A 15,082-nucleotide genomic window follows, 5' to 3' on the forward strand; every position below is an offset into this window, starting at 1 on the left:
AAATGAAGGAAGGCCATTAGGGCCAATGAGGGTGTACAGTGTTAAAAGATTACCAGGGCATTCTAGACACGGTAGAATGCGGTGCATAGGTTGTGGGGAGACAGGTAAGTGGGTCACTCGTAAATATATAAACCAGTAAGTTTTATAATTTTCTTAGTAACTGTTGTGGTGTCACTTTTGTCTTGATCCGATACGATACAAAAACAAACATTGTTTTACTTGAGTTTCAGGTTTATTGTAGACAAAATGTTTGCCTAGAGCTGTAGATCTTAAGTGCATTCCTTCCAGAAGCAAGAACATGTTGTATGTGCATGTACTGTACTAATGCATCAGTCATGGTTATTAAATATTAAATTCAGCTAAAATTATTTGAAGTGGCAACTGAGTATTTAGCACTGAGGACAAGTATTCCGAACTTAAAATGTATATAGAACAGCAAATGATTGGTGGATGAAAAGGGTTTTCCTTGGTTGTCACCTTTGCAACTAGGAGAACAAAATGTAAGTCCTAACTTGAAAACTGATGGATAATTAGTGAGTGTGCACAAAATGCAAGTCTTAACTTGAATACTGACGGCTGTTAAGTGAGTCTGCACACAATGTAAGTCCTAACTTGAATACTGACGTCTCCTTATTGAGTCTGCACAGAATGTAAGTCATAACATGAATACCGACAGCTGTTAAGTGAGTCTGCACTCAATTTTAGTTCTAACTTGAATACTGATGGTTATTAAGTGAGTCTGCAAACAATGTAAGTCCTAACTTGAATACTGATGTCTCTTAATTGAGTCTGCACAGAATGTAAGTCCTAACTTGAAAACTGACGGCTGTGAATTGAGTCTGCACAAAATGTAATTCCTAACTTGAATATTGACGGCTGTCAAGTGAGTCTGCACAGAATGTAAGTCCTAACTTGAATACTGATGGCTGTTTTAAGTGAGTCTTCCTCTTTAAAGACAGTACGCTGCTAACATGGCTGAAGTGTCTTTGTTACAGGAGCTTCCATAATTTAATTCTCTTGATTGGATAACAGAAGATGACAGCAGTCACTCGGTCAATATTGCTTTGATTTCAACTTAAATGTTGGTTGGCTCTCGGAGGAAAATACAATTATAAATCGATGGAGGTACGATGGATCAGCTATAGATAGATAAGAGATATATATTGTGTGTAAGAATTAAGGGAAAGGAAGAAATGGCACAACAATCCGTAATTTAATCAGATATTTGGTGCTACTCTCATGAAAAGAGCATTAAGTTTAAAAAGTCATCGTAGCATTGCTCCACATCTTTTCTACTGTATGCAATGACTGTCTGATTACCATATATTTAAATGATGAATTAAGGGGGGTTCTATGTTAAAGTAGAGACTGTTGTAGTTTATGGTTATTAAGTATGTTTAATATTATGACGGATAAAGATGTAACTTTCTACATTTTTTTTGTTGGTTGTCGTTCAGTGATTTGAATTCTAAATACAAGATGGTTAAACTGATACATTCTTTATATTATGTCATATAAGGAGTTTTTGAATGAACATGTAAGTCCATATCTTAATACAAATTCACATGCATGGTCATACCAAAGGCAGATTTATAATATTTGCAAGTTTAAAACTGTTGCTCTCGGGATCTGATCTCTACAAACTAGTCTTCTTTAGATCCAGCTTGTTTCCAGAGACCAGTAAATTCATGAGAAGCAGTTTATTCTTGCTAGACTCCAAGAGTCATCTACCTCAGCAATAAAGCCCTAAGCATTAATCACTCCTCGCTCTATTTAATAATTAATCATTCTGAAATTAGGAATATGGAAGTTCTTTAAGTAAGCATCATATCTGACTGTTTATTCTCTTTCAACTTTTTTGCAGGACACAAGTCAAATGTCAAAGTAATTCAACTAGACGACGCTGACCCCGAGAGTCCTCTGCAAGTGATAGGGGGCACCATTCATTCTCCTGGATTTGAATCATCCAGCAGAGGAGCAGATGTGGGACACTATACCTTTAAGTTTGTGGCATTGGACAGGGCAGTATGCCTTCAGATTAATTTCACAGATTTCTTATTGGAAGCCTCTTTGCAGAAGTCAGCAGGTGCCGATTGTGGTCCACAAGACTCACATCTTAAGGTAGCTGGTCCTCATTGCTTGCTATGTGTGTGCATGTTATGACAAGACTCCCATCTTAAGGTAGCTGGTCCTCATTGCTTGCTATGTGTGTGCATGTTATGACAAGACTCCCATCTTAAGGTAGCTGGTCCTCATTGCTTGCTATGTGTGTACATGTTATGATGTGTAAATGAAGGTATATCAATGTCTTGGTTAAGGTGGGCATTTCAGACAGGAGCAACCTCTACCAAAATATGGTCTCTAATTTTGTAATAGAAAATGCCAAAATGAGCTTAACAGTCAACAGTAGGAGTGTCGTCTCCCGATTTGTATGATAATAAGGTTCAAACCTTTCAGCTTCCCCCCCCCCCCCGCACATGCATATTTGCCAGTCCAAGGCAATTTATACTAATTGCAGGAAAGTAAATATCTGTGAAGTGTTTATGATGAATGGTTTTAAGTGTTATTGGCCAGATACCATAGTGTTTTCATTATTCTCACCTTCCTAACTAAATCTGAACATTTCATGAGATTTCAGTTCATTTGTAATTAAAGCAAAGGAATGCAATTTTTCTGTTTTAATGAGGTTAATATGTAATATATTTACTTCTGTAAATTTCCCTAGCATCCCCCCTCCCCTCTCCCCCACCCCCCACAGTCCCATTCCCGCTCTCTTCTCCGGATCCTGATGTCACAAGACACTTCCAGACACTACACATTAATCCATCTTTTCAATTTTCAAGGAATCAATAAAGAATGTAAATATTTTTTATGTTGCTGTTCAATAATCTAGCAAATTTAACTTAGGAAATATGTCATTGTTTAAGTTCATGTACATGCAGCAATAGTGGACTGAGTTTTATATTTGTGATTTATTTAGATTCCTGGCTGATATTTTTTTGAAACGACCTCTGTTTGCTGAGTTCTCACTTAATTATGTTGAAATTGTCTTTAAAAATATTTTGTTTTCTGTAGGATTGGGAAAAAAAATATGCATTGATCAAGTGTGAGACTGTTGTTAAACTCAGAATATACAGACAACAAGATGGCTCCAAACTTATCCAAATACACAGAAATCCAGGCTGTTTTCAAACGTTGCATGTTCTCAACACTTGAAAATAATTTGCCCGGCACAACATGGTGACAAGTGTGCAGGAAGTTTCTTCCTTTCAGAAGGCCTATGTTATATCTCTAATACTTGTCACTAAAGCTCTGTTTCTTTAATACTTTTGTTTCTTTTTTATCAGATTTTTGTTTCTTTTAATTTTCAGATAACAAATGGGTTGAACAGTACTTTCTACTGCGGAGTTAACCGCCCCAGACCTCTGCTTTCATCTACCCAGTGCCTTACCCTAGAACTGATTATCACTAGTCCTAACCAAATGGCTCTCCTGAGAGCTGTCTACAAAGTACTGCCAATTAACCAGTGTGGAACAGAAAGCAACAGATTGAGTCCACCACTGTCACTTGGTAAGTGAAATATATGATGTTACCTCACTGATTTTAAAGTCATAATAGTTGTCATGATGAAATGCTAAAGTGGTCTTTGTTGATAAGGCCGCAATTTGGATTGGCTGACGACATCTGCAGGCTTATTCGATATAATTTATGACAACGAGGGTAATTTCTCTAAATGAAGATAGTTTATTGTTAAGATTTATAAAATATTCCATGAGAAGTGGCGACAGTGTTATGAACATGGTTAAATTGCATTAAACTGACAAATTTTCTTCATGAAATAATATGTTATGTAGTAATAACATTTTGTGACATCTTTTGACTGGTTGTTTAGATAGGTTTATAGAGAGCAGGGTAGAAAAGAATAATATGGAGTTAATTTGAAAGATTGCTAAGATCATTTTAGGTGGGAAACTTCACACAGACGATACAGTATGGTACAGTACGGTGAATGGTTAGAGTCCACGCAGGTGAAACAAAAACGGTCAGGCAATATTTCAGTAGATGCTTCAGGAATGAATCGGTGTTCTTTGACAAATTATTTGCCTAGACAAGATGAGGAACCACCTGTCCATGATGACAAGCAGAATGATCAGCTTTAAATTTCACTCTTGTTTTTTTTCTTGGCCATTGTTAGGCCACCGGAAATAATTATTTTTCTACCATCTGTAGACCATCGCGGCTATACAATTATACTACTTGACCCGAGGAAAGATTTAATTACAATGTTTCATCCTCAATAGGTGAAAGATGTCCAGTTTTGTCTATTTATTGATAGAGTTCTGATTCTGTTGGCTGTGTTTGCAATTTAACCTCTTTCGCCATCAAACACACTCGAGCAGAAAACTGCAGTAGAATAAATCATGTGGCATAAAATGCTACAAGAGATGTTTATACATTCCTGAGCAAATTCTGTTACTTTTAATTCATAAATTTATAGCAAAAACATCAACGCTTAACCTTAGCCTACCACATATTCAAAGAATCATGTAAATAGCGTTCTTTGCATATAAAAGTGAGGGCTCAATTTGTCATGATAGACTCTCATTGTTACTAATTCACAGCTAATTGCACCTTTTTGGAGACTTCTGTGGTTCATCAGCAACTTGAGTGAATCTGGTGGGAGGTGGTATTATAAAATTAAAGCGCAAAGCAGACCGTAATTTTACAGGTCCTTTATGACTTTAATATCGTTTATTAGAAGCAATTTAGAGAGTTCCGTCTTTTCTTTTCCTTTTTTCTTTTGTCAACTACCAAACTTATCAACTCACTGTAACTGCCTCTGAACAATTACTTAGCGACCGTCTTTGAAACTGTAATTACTACATTCTCCTCATCATCTATACTTTGAATGGAAAGAAATTATCCCATTTCTTGGCTTCTAGTAAACTTTAACTATACCACTGTTCTTAAACTGTAACATCTTCCCAGCAGCACTTTGCATCATCCCAACTATAAACTGAAAGTTTTCTTTTGCCTTTTTTACTTTACCCTCATTGTGCTAATGAGTTGCTAATGGATTTGGGAATTGTTTGGCCTGTATTAGTAAATAGTTTTCATTCGAGTAATTTCTTTCAGTTTGTTAACTGATGATAGCATCAGATGATGGGTTGCTCGTAAAGCTGAGCAAACAACATGTTTTTTTTGCTGCGACTTGGATGCTCTTTTTAAATAGTAACTGCTTACACAGTGCATGATATTACTCACAGGATATTGCGAGGATGCCAAAAAATGAACGGAAATCTTCTGGCAAGGGATTCCTTTTAATTTTGTCCTCTCTGTCTATGAAGTAAGCTAGTGTTTGAAGACTGCAATTTTTTCGTTGCGAGAGATCAAAGTCAGTTCATGTGAAGGATAATTCAACTCTCCACTTCTGTGTGGGTATGACAGATATGAGCGTTTAATTATGTTGAACAGAGATTGAAACCTAGATTTGTTGTTGTTGTCGACTGGCAATCACGGTACCAACGGTGCACAGGAACTGATCGTCCTCTTCTTTCTTGTGGGCCACTATTAGTTTTTATATATAACAAGGTTCTAGTTTGGCCTGTTTTATGTTTTACATTTGTTTTGATATTTACTGTAAATTATGTTTATTGGGTTTTGTCCTTTCATGGTTTCATGTCTTTTTCTGTGTATTGTACTCTATAACTTTTTCTGAAAACAATAATTAGATAACCAGTAAATGATCTAGATCTAGATATAATCATAAGCCACTCCTACTGTATACTATATAATTTATTAAAAATCCCAGATATGTAATTGTAGTTATTTTTGCCTGTGCAAAGCTTTGAAGCTTTTACTGGACAAATTCTTCTGGTGTGATTCTGGTGTACACTGATCAACTATTAAAAGCAAACTATATCGTCAGTTTATTTAACACTTACTGATTTCACCAGTTTTATGGCAAAAGTAATTGCCAACTGTGGATATAATTTTCAAACTGGGTAATCATGTGAAAAGCGAAAAATAGAAGTGAAGTGACATAAACGGAAAATAAAAAGAGTTATGAAAATAAAAGAAATTAATGTTGTAATGTCATACAGCCACACAGGCAATTAAGCATCCTCAGGTATGTGATGTTTCCATCTATGTAAATGTAATGAAACATTAATAAAAAGTCCTGTTTATATTACCTAGTACAACCACTGCATTCCTCTGAGTTGTATTGTAAGTAGGAATACTCTATAAAATCATTTTTATTGTGAGACCTCCTCTTTAATTGCGAATAATCCCATTTGTTGCTTCAAGCAAACTGGCAAAGTTGGTGGCGCTACATGCATATCAAACATGTCCACAAGTGTAAGGGAATTTAACTTCTATTACTCATTGCCCACGATAAGAAAAATAATTTGGAATGATTTCAGTAATTAACCAATTTCTCTTTAATACTAAAAGTGCAAAATACATTGTCTTGCAACAATGAAATCAGATTTTCCGCATTTTCCTTTACAAAAGTAGCTTCTTTCATTGCTTTATTAGTGTTGCTATTATAAACTTGCATTATTATGATAATATGAAATACGATGAGGAAATTTAAAAGCCCCCCCCCTCCCCTTCTCTATCTCTCTCTCATTCTCCCTGTCTCTCCTGCCTCTTGTTTCTTTTCGTTTATTTTTTAGCTTTACAACAAGTAAAAACATTTAATTTACTGTACCTTCCAAAGGCAATCCTCCCTAGGTGTCTTGTCAGAATTATTTTCTGTGATTGTGCGCGCACGCTGTAAATGGAGCCTGTTGTTGACAGGACCACCCTGCGAGCAAACAGTCGACTTAACCTACCTTCTAGCCTGCCTGCGAGCGAACAGCTTTTCGTTTCATGATATAAATGTTATCGTATTAATTTCAATCGCGAAGTTTATAATCGGCAAATTGGAACAATAGAGAGCACAATGCTGCTGGCGTCCTACAGGTGCATTTATAGTAAACTGTTGCCAATTACAACCTTTGCGTCCACTTTGAGAACAATTAGGTTGTTGAAAGAGAGGTTGGAGAGGATGGACAAGGGGCTCCTCCTTGTGGAAGGGTGGTTATCACAATGTCAAAGTGGGCAGCACCATCATTCATGATAGCAGATGGTAAAACGGTCATCAGATCGGGGGATGGACTGCTACTATGGAAGCCAAACATTTCCTAAGGAAGGAGGAAAGGTTGTCGGCAAGGATTTGGTTCTAAATCTAATGATGGCCACAAGCAATTTCTTTCGTGGTCATGTTTTAATGGGATTGAGTCGTGTGGCAAAATTCCAGTTGAAATGTTTTCAGCCGTTTAAGGCAGTTGTGACACAAGCGGAAATTGAATTCCTAGGGTGGTTTTTGACAGACCTCGACATGAAACATCTCTGTGATGTTGCAGGCGGCACGTGCCACAATACAGCAATTTAAGAGCAGAGGTGAACAGGTTCAAAATGTGGAGTTTAAACTGACGTTTCAATTCTCGATCAACTTACAATATAAACTCGGCGGGATATTGCAACAATATCATAGAACAGAGGTTGTAAGATGAGTTTTTCCAATTTGGGGCCTATACTGGTTACCTTTAAAGGAATATAAAGAAACACTTATGATAATTCAATATTCCTTTTCTCTTGGACTACGACATACCCAGAATAAAATTCTGCCTAAACTCCATCCTTGTATATAGCCATTCCATAGGAGGTATCAGACTATACAACCTGTGAACATTGCACCATGCATGCTCATGGAAATTAATGCTGTTTAGCCTTAGGTCAGTCTTAAACTCAACTGTGTAAGTACAAACTATTAATTATTTACCATGGTGTAGTATTCACTTATAAATACATATAATATGCATGATATCAGCCTATGTGAGGACGACTAATGTTATTTACTTTTCAGTATATTTCGTTGGCAAAGTAAAAAGATATCTTTGCAGCGGATTTTAGTCACATATCTCTGGGGAGCCCAATTTCCCATCCAATTTGATAAGTGTTTGCTTTCAGGATTCCAGGGTGCTTGGTTTGTATACAGCAGCAGTGCAACGATAAATCCCCTTAGAGTCCCAGCGGACCATCGTAGGACAACGAAATGTCTTGTTTGAAATACTCAAGGACCCATCCACAAGTTGAATCTGAGTGAATTCTTCTACACATTTGAAATTTAAATCCAAGGGAAGTCTCACCCAAGGGAGGGGAAAGATAATTTACTTCGTCAGAATCGATGAAAAATGAAAACTCAAAGGCAAGACTGCCTGCAGTGTGACGCTTTATCGAGGAAATGAATTCAGATTTCTAGAGGTTCCAAGTCGTCTTTTATGAATTCTGGAAACAGTTACTGCTCGCTGGGTTTATATATTGCAACAGATATCATTAGTGTGTGATCCAGCAGCGGGGGTTGTCAAAGTCAAGTCTTTCTCGATTATGATTATCAGCAGAGGAACACAAACTATGCAGTGGTTATAATGTGAAGTACCTTGGATATCTCATAACTATCAAAGATCTCACTCTTGGCTGCTTGACAAACATTTCTGATATCAGTGACAATATTGTATCCAAGAGAAAACATAAAAATAATCACAAGGGTGGGGGGAGGGGGGGGAGTTTAATAAACTGCAGTACAAGCATAGCCACAGTGAAGTAGAGGGATCAACAGCTGCTCCCAAAATTTGATAGGTTACCCTACTTGCTAATGTTTGTCTTTATTTGTAACTGTGCTTTAATAATTGTCAGCCCACTTCACCACTCACTTCAATCCTGTAGATGATAAACTCATATCACAGAAATGTTGTTTATTTTAGAAGATGGTTCTTTTGTTATTTTACATGTTATAATAGATGGTGTTACCCTTTATTTTATTTTGATTATTTTTACATTTTCTCAACGAATTATCTACTTCTTGTTTCCTGTTTATTTAACACAGTTCAAAAAACAAAGATTCTGACATCTGACTTTGATCATCTTGATACCTCCATTCCACCATGGTCCAGAATCTCTGGACTAACCAATGTTGATTATCTCTGGTACATCAAGATAGAGACCGGTTACCTTGTGTTTACTTTAGAAGGTAAGTAAAGTTTAAATTATGGTCCAGAATCTCTGGACTAACCAATGTTGATTATCTCTGGTACATCAAGATAGAGACCGGTTACCTTGTGTTTACTTTAGAAAGTAAGTAAAGTTTAAATTATGGTCCAGAATCTCTGGACTAACCAATGTTGATTATCTCTGGTACATCAAGATAGAGACCGGTTACCTTGTGTTTACTTTAGAAGGTAAGTAAAGTTTAAATTATGGTCCAGAATCTCTGGACTAACCAATGTTGATTATCTCTGGTACATCAAGATAGAGACCGGTTACCTTGTGTTTACTTTAGAAAGTAAGTAAAGTTTAAATTATGGTCCAGATTCTCTGGACTAACCAATGTTGATTATCTCTGGTACATCAAGATAGAGACCGGTTACCTTGTGTTTACTTTAGAAGATAAGTAAAGTTTAAATTATGGTCCAGAATCTCTGGACTAACCAATGTTGATTATCTCTGGTATATCAAGATAGAGACCGGTTACCTCGTGTTTACTTTAGAAGGTAAGTAAAGTTTAAATTACTGCCAGATAAATGATAAAATTAAATCAAAATACAAAAAATTTCTCTTGTACAAATCTTGCAATCTGAATAAAATGTCGCAGCAAATAGTAACTTGCATTTTCTATTGCTGCTAATATCATCATGAAGGATTCTGAGATTTTGTGCCAAACCATTACATTTAACCGAGCTTGCAAACAGTTAAAGTTTGGTCCATATTAATCTTCTTTTTGGTCACGTGACTGCTGGAGAGATGACTGGGGAAATTTATTTAATAAAGCAATTGAATCATCATGTAATACCAACCGAAATTATGCTACTGCAGTGCATCGTACAGTGTTCAATGTGAGTGATATGCTGACTAACACACAAACTTGGTCCACTGTAGGCCATATCAAGTGGAAAATATTGGATGAAAGAGGGTTTGTGTCAGTCATACCATGGAGCTTTAAACAGATAGCTCCATGGTCATACTGACAACATTAACTTGGAGTCAGAGGTTTATTTTGTAATATAATAGGTTTGTGCAAATTGGAGTTAGGGATCATACAAATCCTTAATTGCATTGCCAAAAAACAAATTTTTCACATCACAAAAATTTTTGATTGAGGGTGATAAGAGTATTTGCCATTTTGTTTTTGGCTAGTTTGTTTTTTGTTAAATTTATTTCTTATTTTCTAAAGTATCGTGAACCAACACTGAAATCTTATACTGGCCTTGAAGGCTTGAAGAGTTATTCTTTTTCCAAGATTAATAAACAAAAATGCATCATACATACTTTATTTCAGATTACAAATTTCTGTTAGATGTACAAACTTTTGAATAACACCTGGGGCATTTTAATATTAAAAGATTTCATATTTTTTATGCAGTATTTAATAAGAGAAGATGAGAGAACTATGTTTACTTCTTCATGCCTATTATGATCGTAATTCTAACCTTAATGAGTTTTCCATTATACATTCAGGAAAATAATTCTTTACACATTACAAGTTTCTTTGGGAGTAGACATTTAAGCTCTCGCTTGTGGCATAATTCTATGATGTATGTGCAATTTTTTTAGAAGATTCATGTCTGCAAGTAACATACTGATCAAAAACTAAGAAAGGAATAATAAAAAACCCTCAAGATTCCTGATTAACTGTGAAATGTTAATTATCATAATTAAGTTCAGAACAGCATGTCACAGTGAAATTGCTAGAGAATCAAGAAATAGAACAAGTTTAATGTGTTCATATTTTTATCAAGACAAAACAACGATAAAGTAAAATGGAAAGACTAAAAGGTGATTTGATTCCTAGTCCGAGTTACATCTAGCTGCCTGCAGCTGATTGCCAAGGTGAAAAATGTTGGTATCTGGTTCATCTATGGGAGATCTTGTTCACATGGTAACAGCAATAAAATTCCCATGAAACGTTGATGCTCGAAATTTCCCCGTACATTCCATGCTCAATTGGTGAAATGAAGAGCCTTTTGACGACAGCTATGACTCGGCGAGGGGAGAAGAGGTTACTAAAGATCGTTGACTTTATTGTTCAGAGGAAGTTTAATAACCCTGCACCCTCCTTCCTGTTGTAACATCTGATGGCATCGGTGCCGATCTCTGAATGGACAATTATTTGTCAAATTGAAAGTCAAGTGGTTGCAAATTCATTATTGAATTTTTTTATTTTTAGAGGCATTTATAACCTGCTCTGCTGAAAAAAACAGAGTTTGTCATTTTACTCTTACAGATAATAAAATATACCAATAATATTACCAATATCGGTTTTGGCCGATATCCGATATTATCATCCCAATATCGGTCCGATACCGATACGATACCGATATTTTTTAACAGACAAAATAAAGGCAAAATCGTACTTTTTAGTCATGCATACATTCACAAATAAATCTTCAAGTAAACAACAAAATATGGTGTTTTGTTTTCCTTTTGTCCTAAGTTGAAAAGAATGACTTTTTTCCTGATTTTGAAAAAGAAAATGGTAATTGAAATCCAACCGGAATCTTTTTCACTGCAGCGCTGCACACGATAATAAAATGGACGCAGTAAATGTGAGCCTTAACATCGTAAAGACTTACAAGTAGCTACAGTGTTAACGTATGCTTGCAAAATTGCATCTTAATTAGGTTCGAACTGTCGATCACAATGTAAAAGTTAAAATTTATTGAGTTTATACTCAATGTACAACTTATTCACTTGACCAAATAGAGGAAAAAACTGAAAATCAGTAGAGAAATGACCAATTGTGTACGGAAAGTAAGGTAGTACACCTTTCAAATATTACGAAAGATCGAGCAAAACACTTTCGAAAAAATTCACGCAAAACTGGCATATCGTACTAAATGCAACTAATGTCATGTAAACAAGGCTCTAGTGCATCCATTTATGAATATACCGTAAGACCAAATCTGTTGTTAAGCGGGGGAAAAAGAAAGTATTTTCTAGAATTTCCAAAAATACGGAAAAAATTATATCCTACCATACTTAAGTGTATAGCAAATAGCCTAACCACCTCGGCGGTTACGGATCTCACGTAACTAAAATGTTCCCTGGCAACGTGCCAAAAAGTGTTAACAAACAGGTGTTACACGGGGGATGAGCTCACAGTTGTGTGGGAAGGTACCTGGGAAAATTCACAGCACATGTACCGTGGTAGTTGGGTATAGGGTTAAACATTGCAGTTGTAAAAATGTACGCATAGTGCTCGCTATTCATTGTTAGGCAGTCTAGAAACAGGGCTTTGCTGAACGTTGCTTGTTTCATAACATCGGAGGTTTTGTAAGGTGCACTTTTTAAAGATTGAAACACAGATTAAATCTCTTTTCATTTTATAACATAATATAGCTACTCTAACTTGTCATTTTAAAATTTTTATCAGTTTCGTGACAATTTAAATAAAAAAGTTGCCAGTATTTTGCATCTGCAACTGCGAATTTTTTCATCGCCAGACACGCAAAAAATGCCAAAATTTTCCCACGAGGGGTTCTACCCCATGACCCCACCAAGGCCCTATGGCGGACCCCTGGACACCACGCCTTTATGCTCGCACGCTACGCATGCTCGGCGTGTTCGCTGGGCGAACACAGGCGGGAAATCGGCAGTGTGTTCGTGAAAATTGAATAAGGTTTTCCAACACTGCTGAGCTGTGCAGTTATGCATCATGTTCAAGGTTTTCACGGAGGCCTTTGGGAAAATGAATGGTTAGTACAGTGTATGTATGCTGCACTAATGCTGTGTGTAGGCCAAGGTTCACGAACGAAGGTCATTGGTTATATTCGCGCGCCGTAGACGTGTTTTTAGAGGTTACGGAGGGTCAGGTCTACATGGATATTAATCGAAAATGAATCTGAGTTTAACTGACGCTAAAGAAATGGATCGTCTTGGACAGATTAACAAATCATTGCAAGTATAAAGAAGTAGCTCTGCTGTTAAAAAGAAAATTTCAATATCGGTTTGCTGTTATCGGCAATTAGGCAAAATTTTACCGATACCGATATGCTGCCGATATTGCAAATATCGGCCGATACCGATATTGAAAACGATTATCGTAGCAACACTAGTAAATATAGTCTGGACACCACACCTGATTTCCATGGTTATCATTTGATGATCGTCAAACACATTATGCGCAAACTCTCTGTGTCCTCAAAGGTCCGCTGTATAGACCCCAAATATAGCACGTTATCATGGAAAAGTTTATTGAGATTACGTAAACGACCTGCCTGGTCGTAAAATGACCACTTTCTACCAATTAGTCTGCAACGCCTGCTACATATTTTTTCTGGTATGAAGGTCTTTAATTGTGTGAATGCTGTATAATTAACTACACTGTAGACATGAACATATTTCCACACAGTGTTTACACAAAGAGCCTAGCTATGTAGGCTAATTGTAAAGCCTGAGATCGTTTTATGACCGTTCCTGGGATGTCGATTACGTAATCACAAAACTTTCCTAGCTATAGCGTGCTATAATTGGAGCCAATAACACAAATCTTTAAGGCTTCTTTACCTCTGTTCTGTTCTGTAAAGGTGCGGCCATTTTGTTGTTACCTCTCGCGAAATGCAGCATTCCCTTAATTATTCATCAAAATGGGATGATTGCCTTATTTTGTTTCATTTCTAACTAACTATGACAGACATTTTTTGTATAAGAAAAATATTATCATTACTTTCCTTTAGTCATAGACTACATTTCTTCTACGCTTGCTTAAAATAGTAATCGTTTGATAGAAGAAAAAAGTAAAGTAAGGCGGCTGTAAGCAGTGGCTTCATAATGGGCTAGATAACTAAACCGTAGAAGTATGAAAGTTAGAATGTCATGTGTTCGCTGGTAATCATGGCGCAACAGAGAATTGATAGGGTATTAGTTAGTTATCAACTGCACGGCTTCAAGGTAACTCTCATCAAGTTGAACAAATCAATCACTGCTTCTCAGGGTGTTTTCAACTAGTTAAAGTAAATTTACGCCACCTGAAATCGAGAAAATTGTCTAAGGAATACATCCAGATTGTCTGTCCTGGCACGTCATGCTCTGATAGCCTACATAACATCCTGTTTTTTATTTTTATACATATCATCTTTATTCCGATTTTTGAAATTCATATCACAATTATGCTACTTTCATCTTCATCTAAGCACCCGTTGGCCTCATGTCTTGGTATTGATTTACAGAATAGAAATCTGCAGCTGCCGACAGCATAAACCCCAACCAGATAAAAAAATTCATCATCTGCCTCTAGATTCTCTGCCCCTGTTGGAAATGTTCAAATGGGAGTTTGGGTAATATTGATAAAGTGTTCTCCAATAATTACACCCTCATTTTTTGCCTAGTATTGCCCTGAAACAATATTGCAGCCATCTGATAGCAATAAGATCTTGCAGGAGCCCGCGTTGTTTTGAAAGAAATCAACTCCTGTTTTTCACTCAGCATGGTGTCGTGGAGAGTTTGCAAACATGGCTTTATTTACAGAGTGATTTTCCGTAGTTTTTTTTTGCCGAGTCCTTGGGGGCTCCAATTTGTCATCCAGTCAATTACAGGATGCTAACACTTGTCGACAAGCCGAGTTAAGGAGGCTCGGAGCACATGCAGCTTGGATGTGAGCATATTGTGAATACTATGTTAGTCATATGGGAACAAAATAAGCATTGCATTTTGTCATACTAGCGTTAGCCTATCACACGGATACTTCCTTCCATTATCCTTCTACTCAGACTTTGAAATCGGCGGCGACGAAACATTTGAAGTGAGGGACGGCTGGACATCTTCCTCCCCTCTCATCTTCACGTCTGCCTCCGAATCGAACATTGTGGAATCTCTGGCGTCGAGTGGGACGTTCGTACGAGTCAGATGGTTTGGCAGGAGTGACAATACTAGCAAAATCCACATGTACTACTCCAGCATTCAACGATTAGGTTAGTCTTCATTCTTTCTTTTCATATTGTCTTTTTTCCCCCTTCAATTCCATGTGGTACCGTGCTAA

General features: G+C 36.7%; 1 protein-coding gene across 4 annotated transcripts in view; it reads left to right on the plus strand.

Annotated features, from left to right (window-relative positions):
• LOC139961031 (uncharacterized) overlaps nucleotides 1–15,082 on the plus strand; it is a 181,979-nt gene that overhangs the window by 60,657 nt on the left and 106,240 nt on the right. For all 4 annotated transcript variants that reach the window (XM_071959841.1, XM_071959844.1, XM_071959843.1 and 1 more), the window contains exons 3-6: nucleotides 1,865–2,121; nucleotides 3,372–3,570; nucleotides 8,936–9,079; nucleotides 14,814–15,014. In XM_071959841.1, coding sequence (XP_071815942.1) covers nucleotides 1,865–2,121; nucleotides 3,372–3,570; nucleotides 8,936–9,079; nucleotides 14,814–15,014 — 801 coding nt within the window. The remainder of the gene's footprint in view (nucleotides 1–1,864; nucleotides 2,122–3,371; nucleotides 3,571–8,935; nucleotides 9,080–14,813; nucleotides 15,015–15,082) is intronic.

The sequence above is a fragment of the Apostichopus japonicus genome, chromosome 20, assembly GCF_037975245.1.
Source record: "Apostichopus japonicus isolate 1M-3 chromosome 20, ASM3797524v1, whole genome shotgun sequence".
NCBI lineage: Eukaryota > Metazoa > Echinodermata > Holothuroidea > Aspidochirotida > Stichopodidae > Apostichopus > Apostichopus japonicus.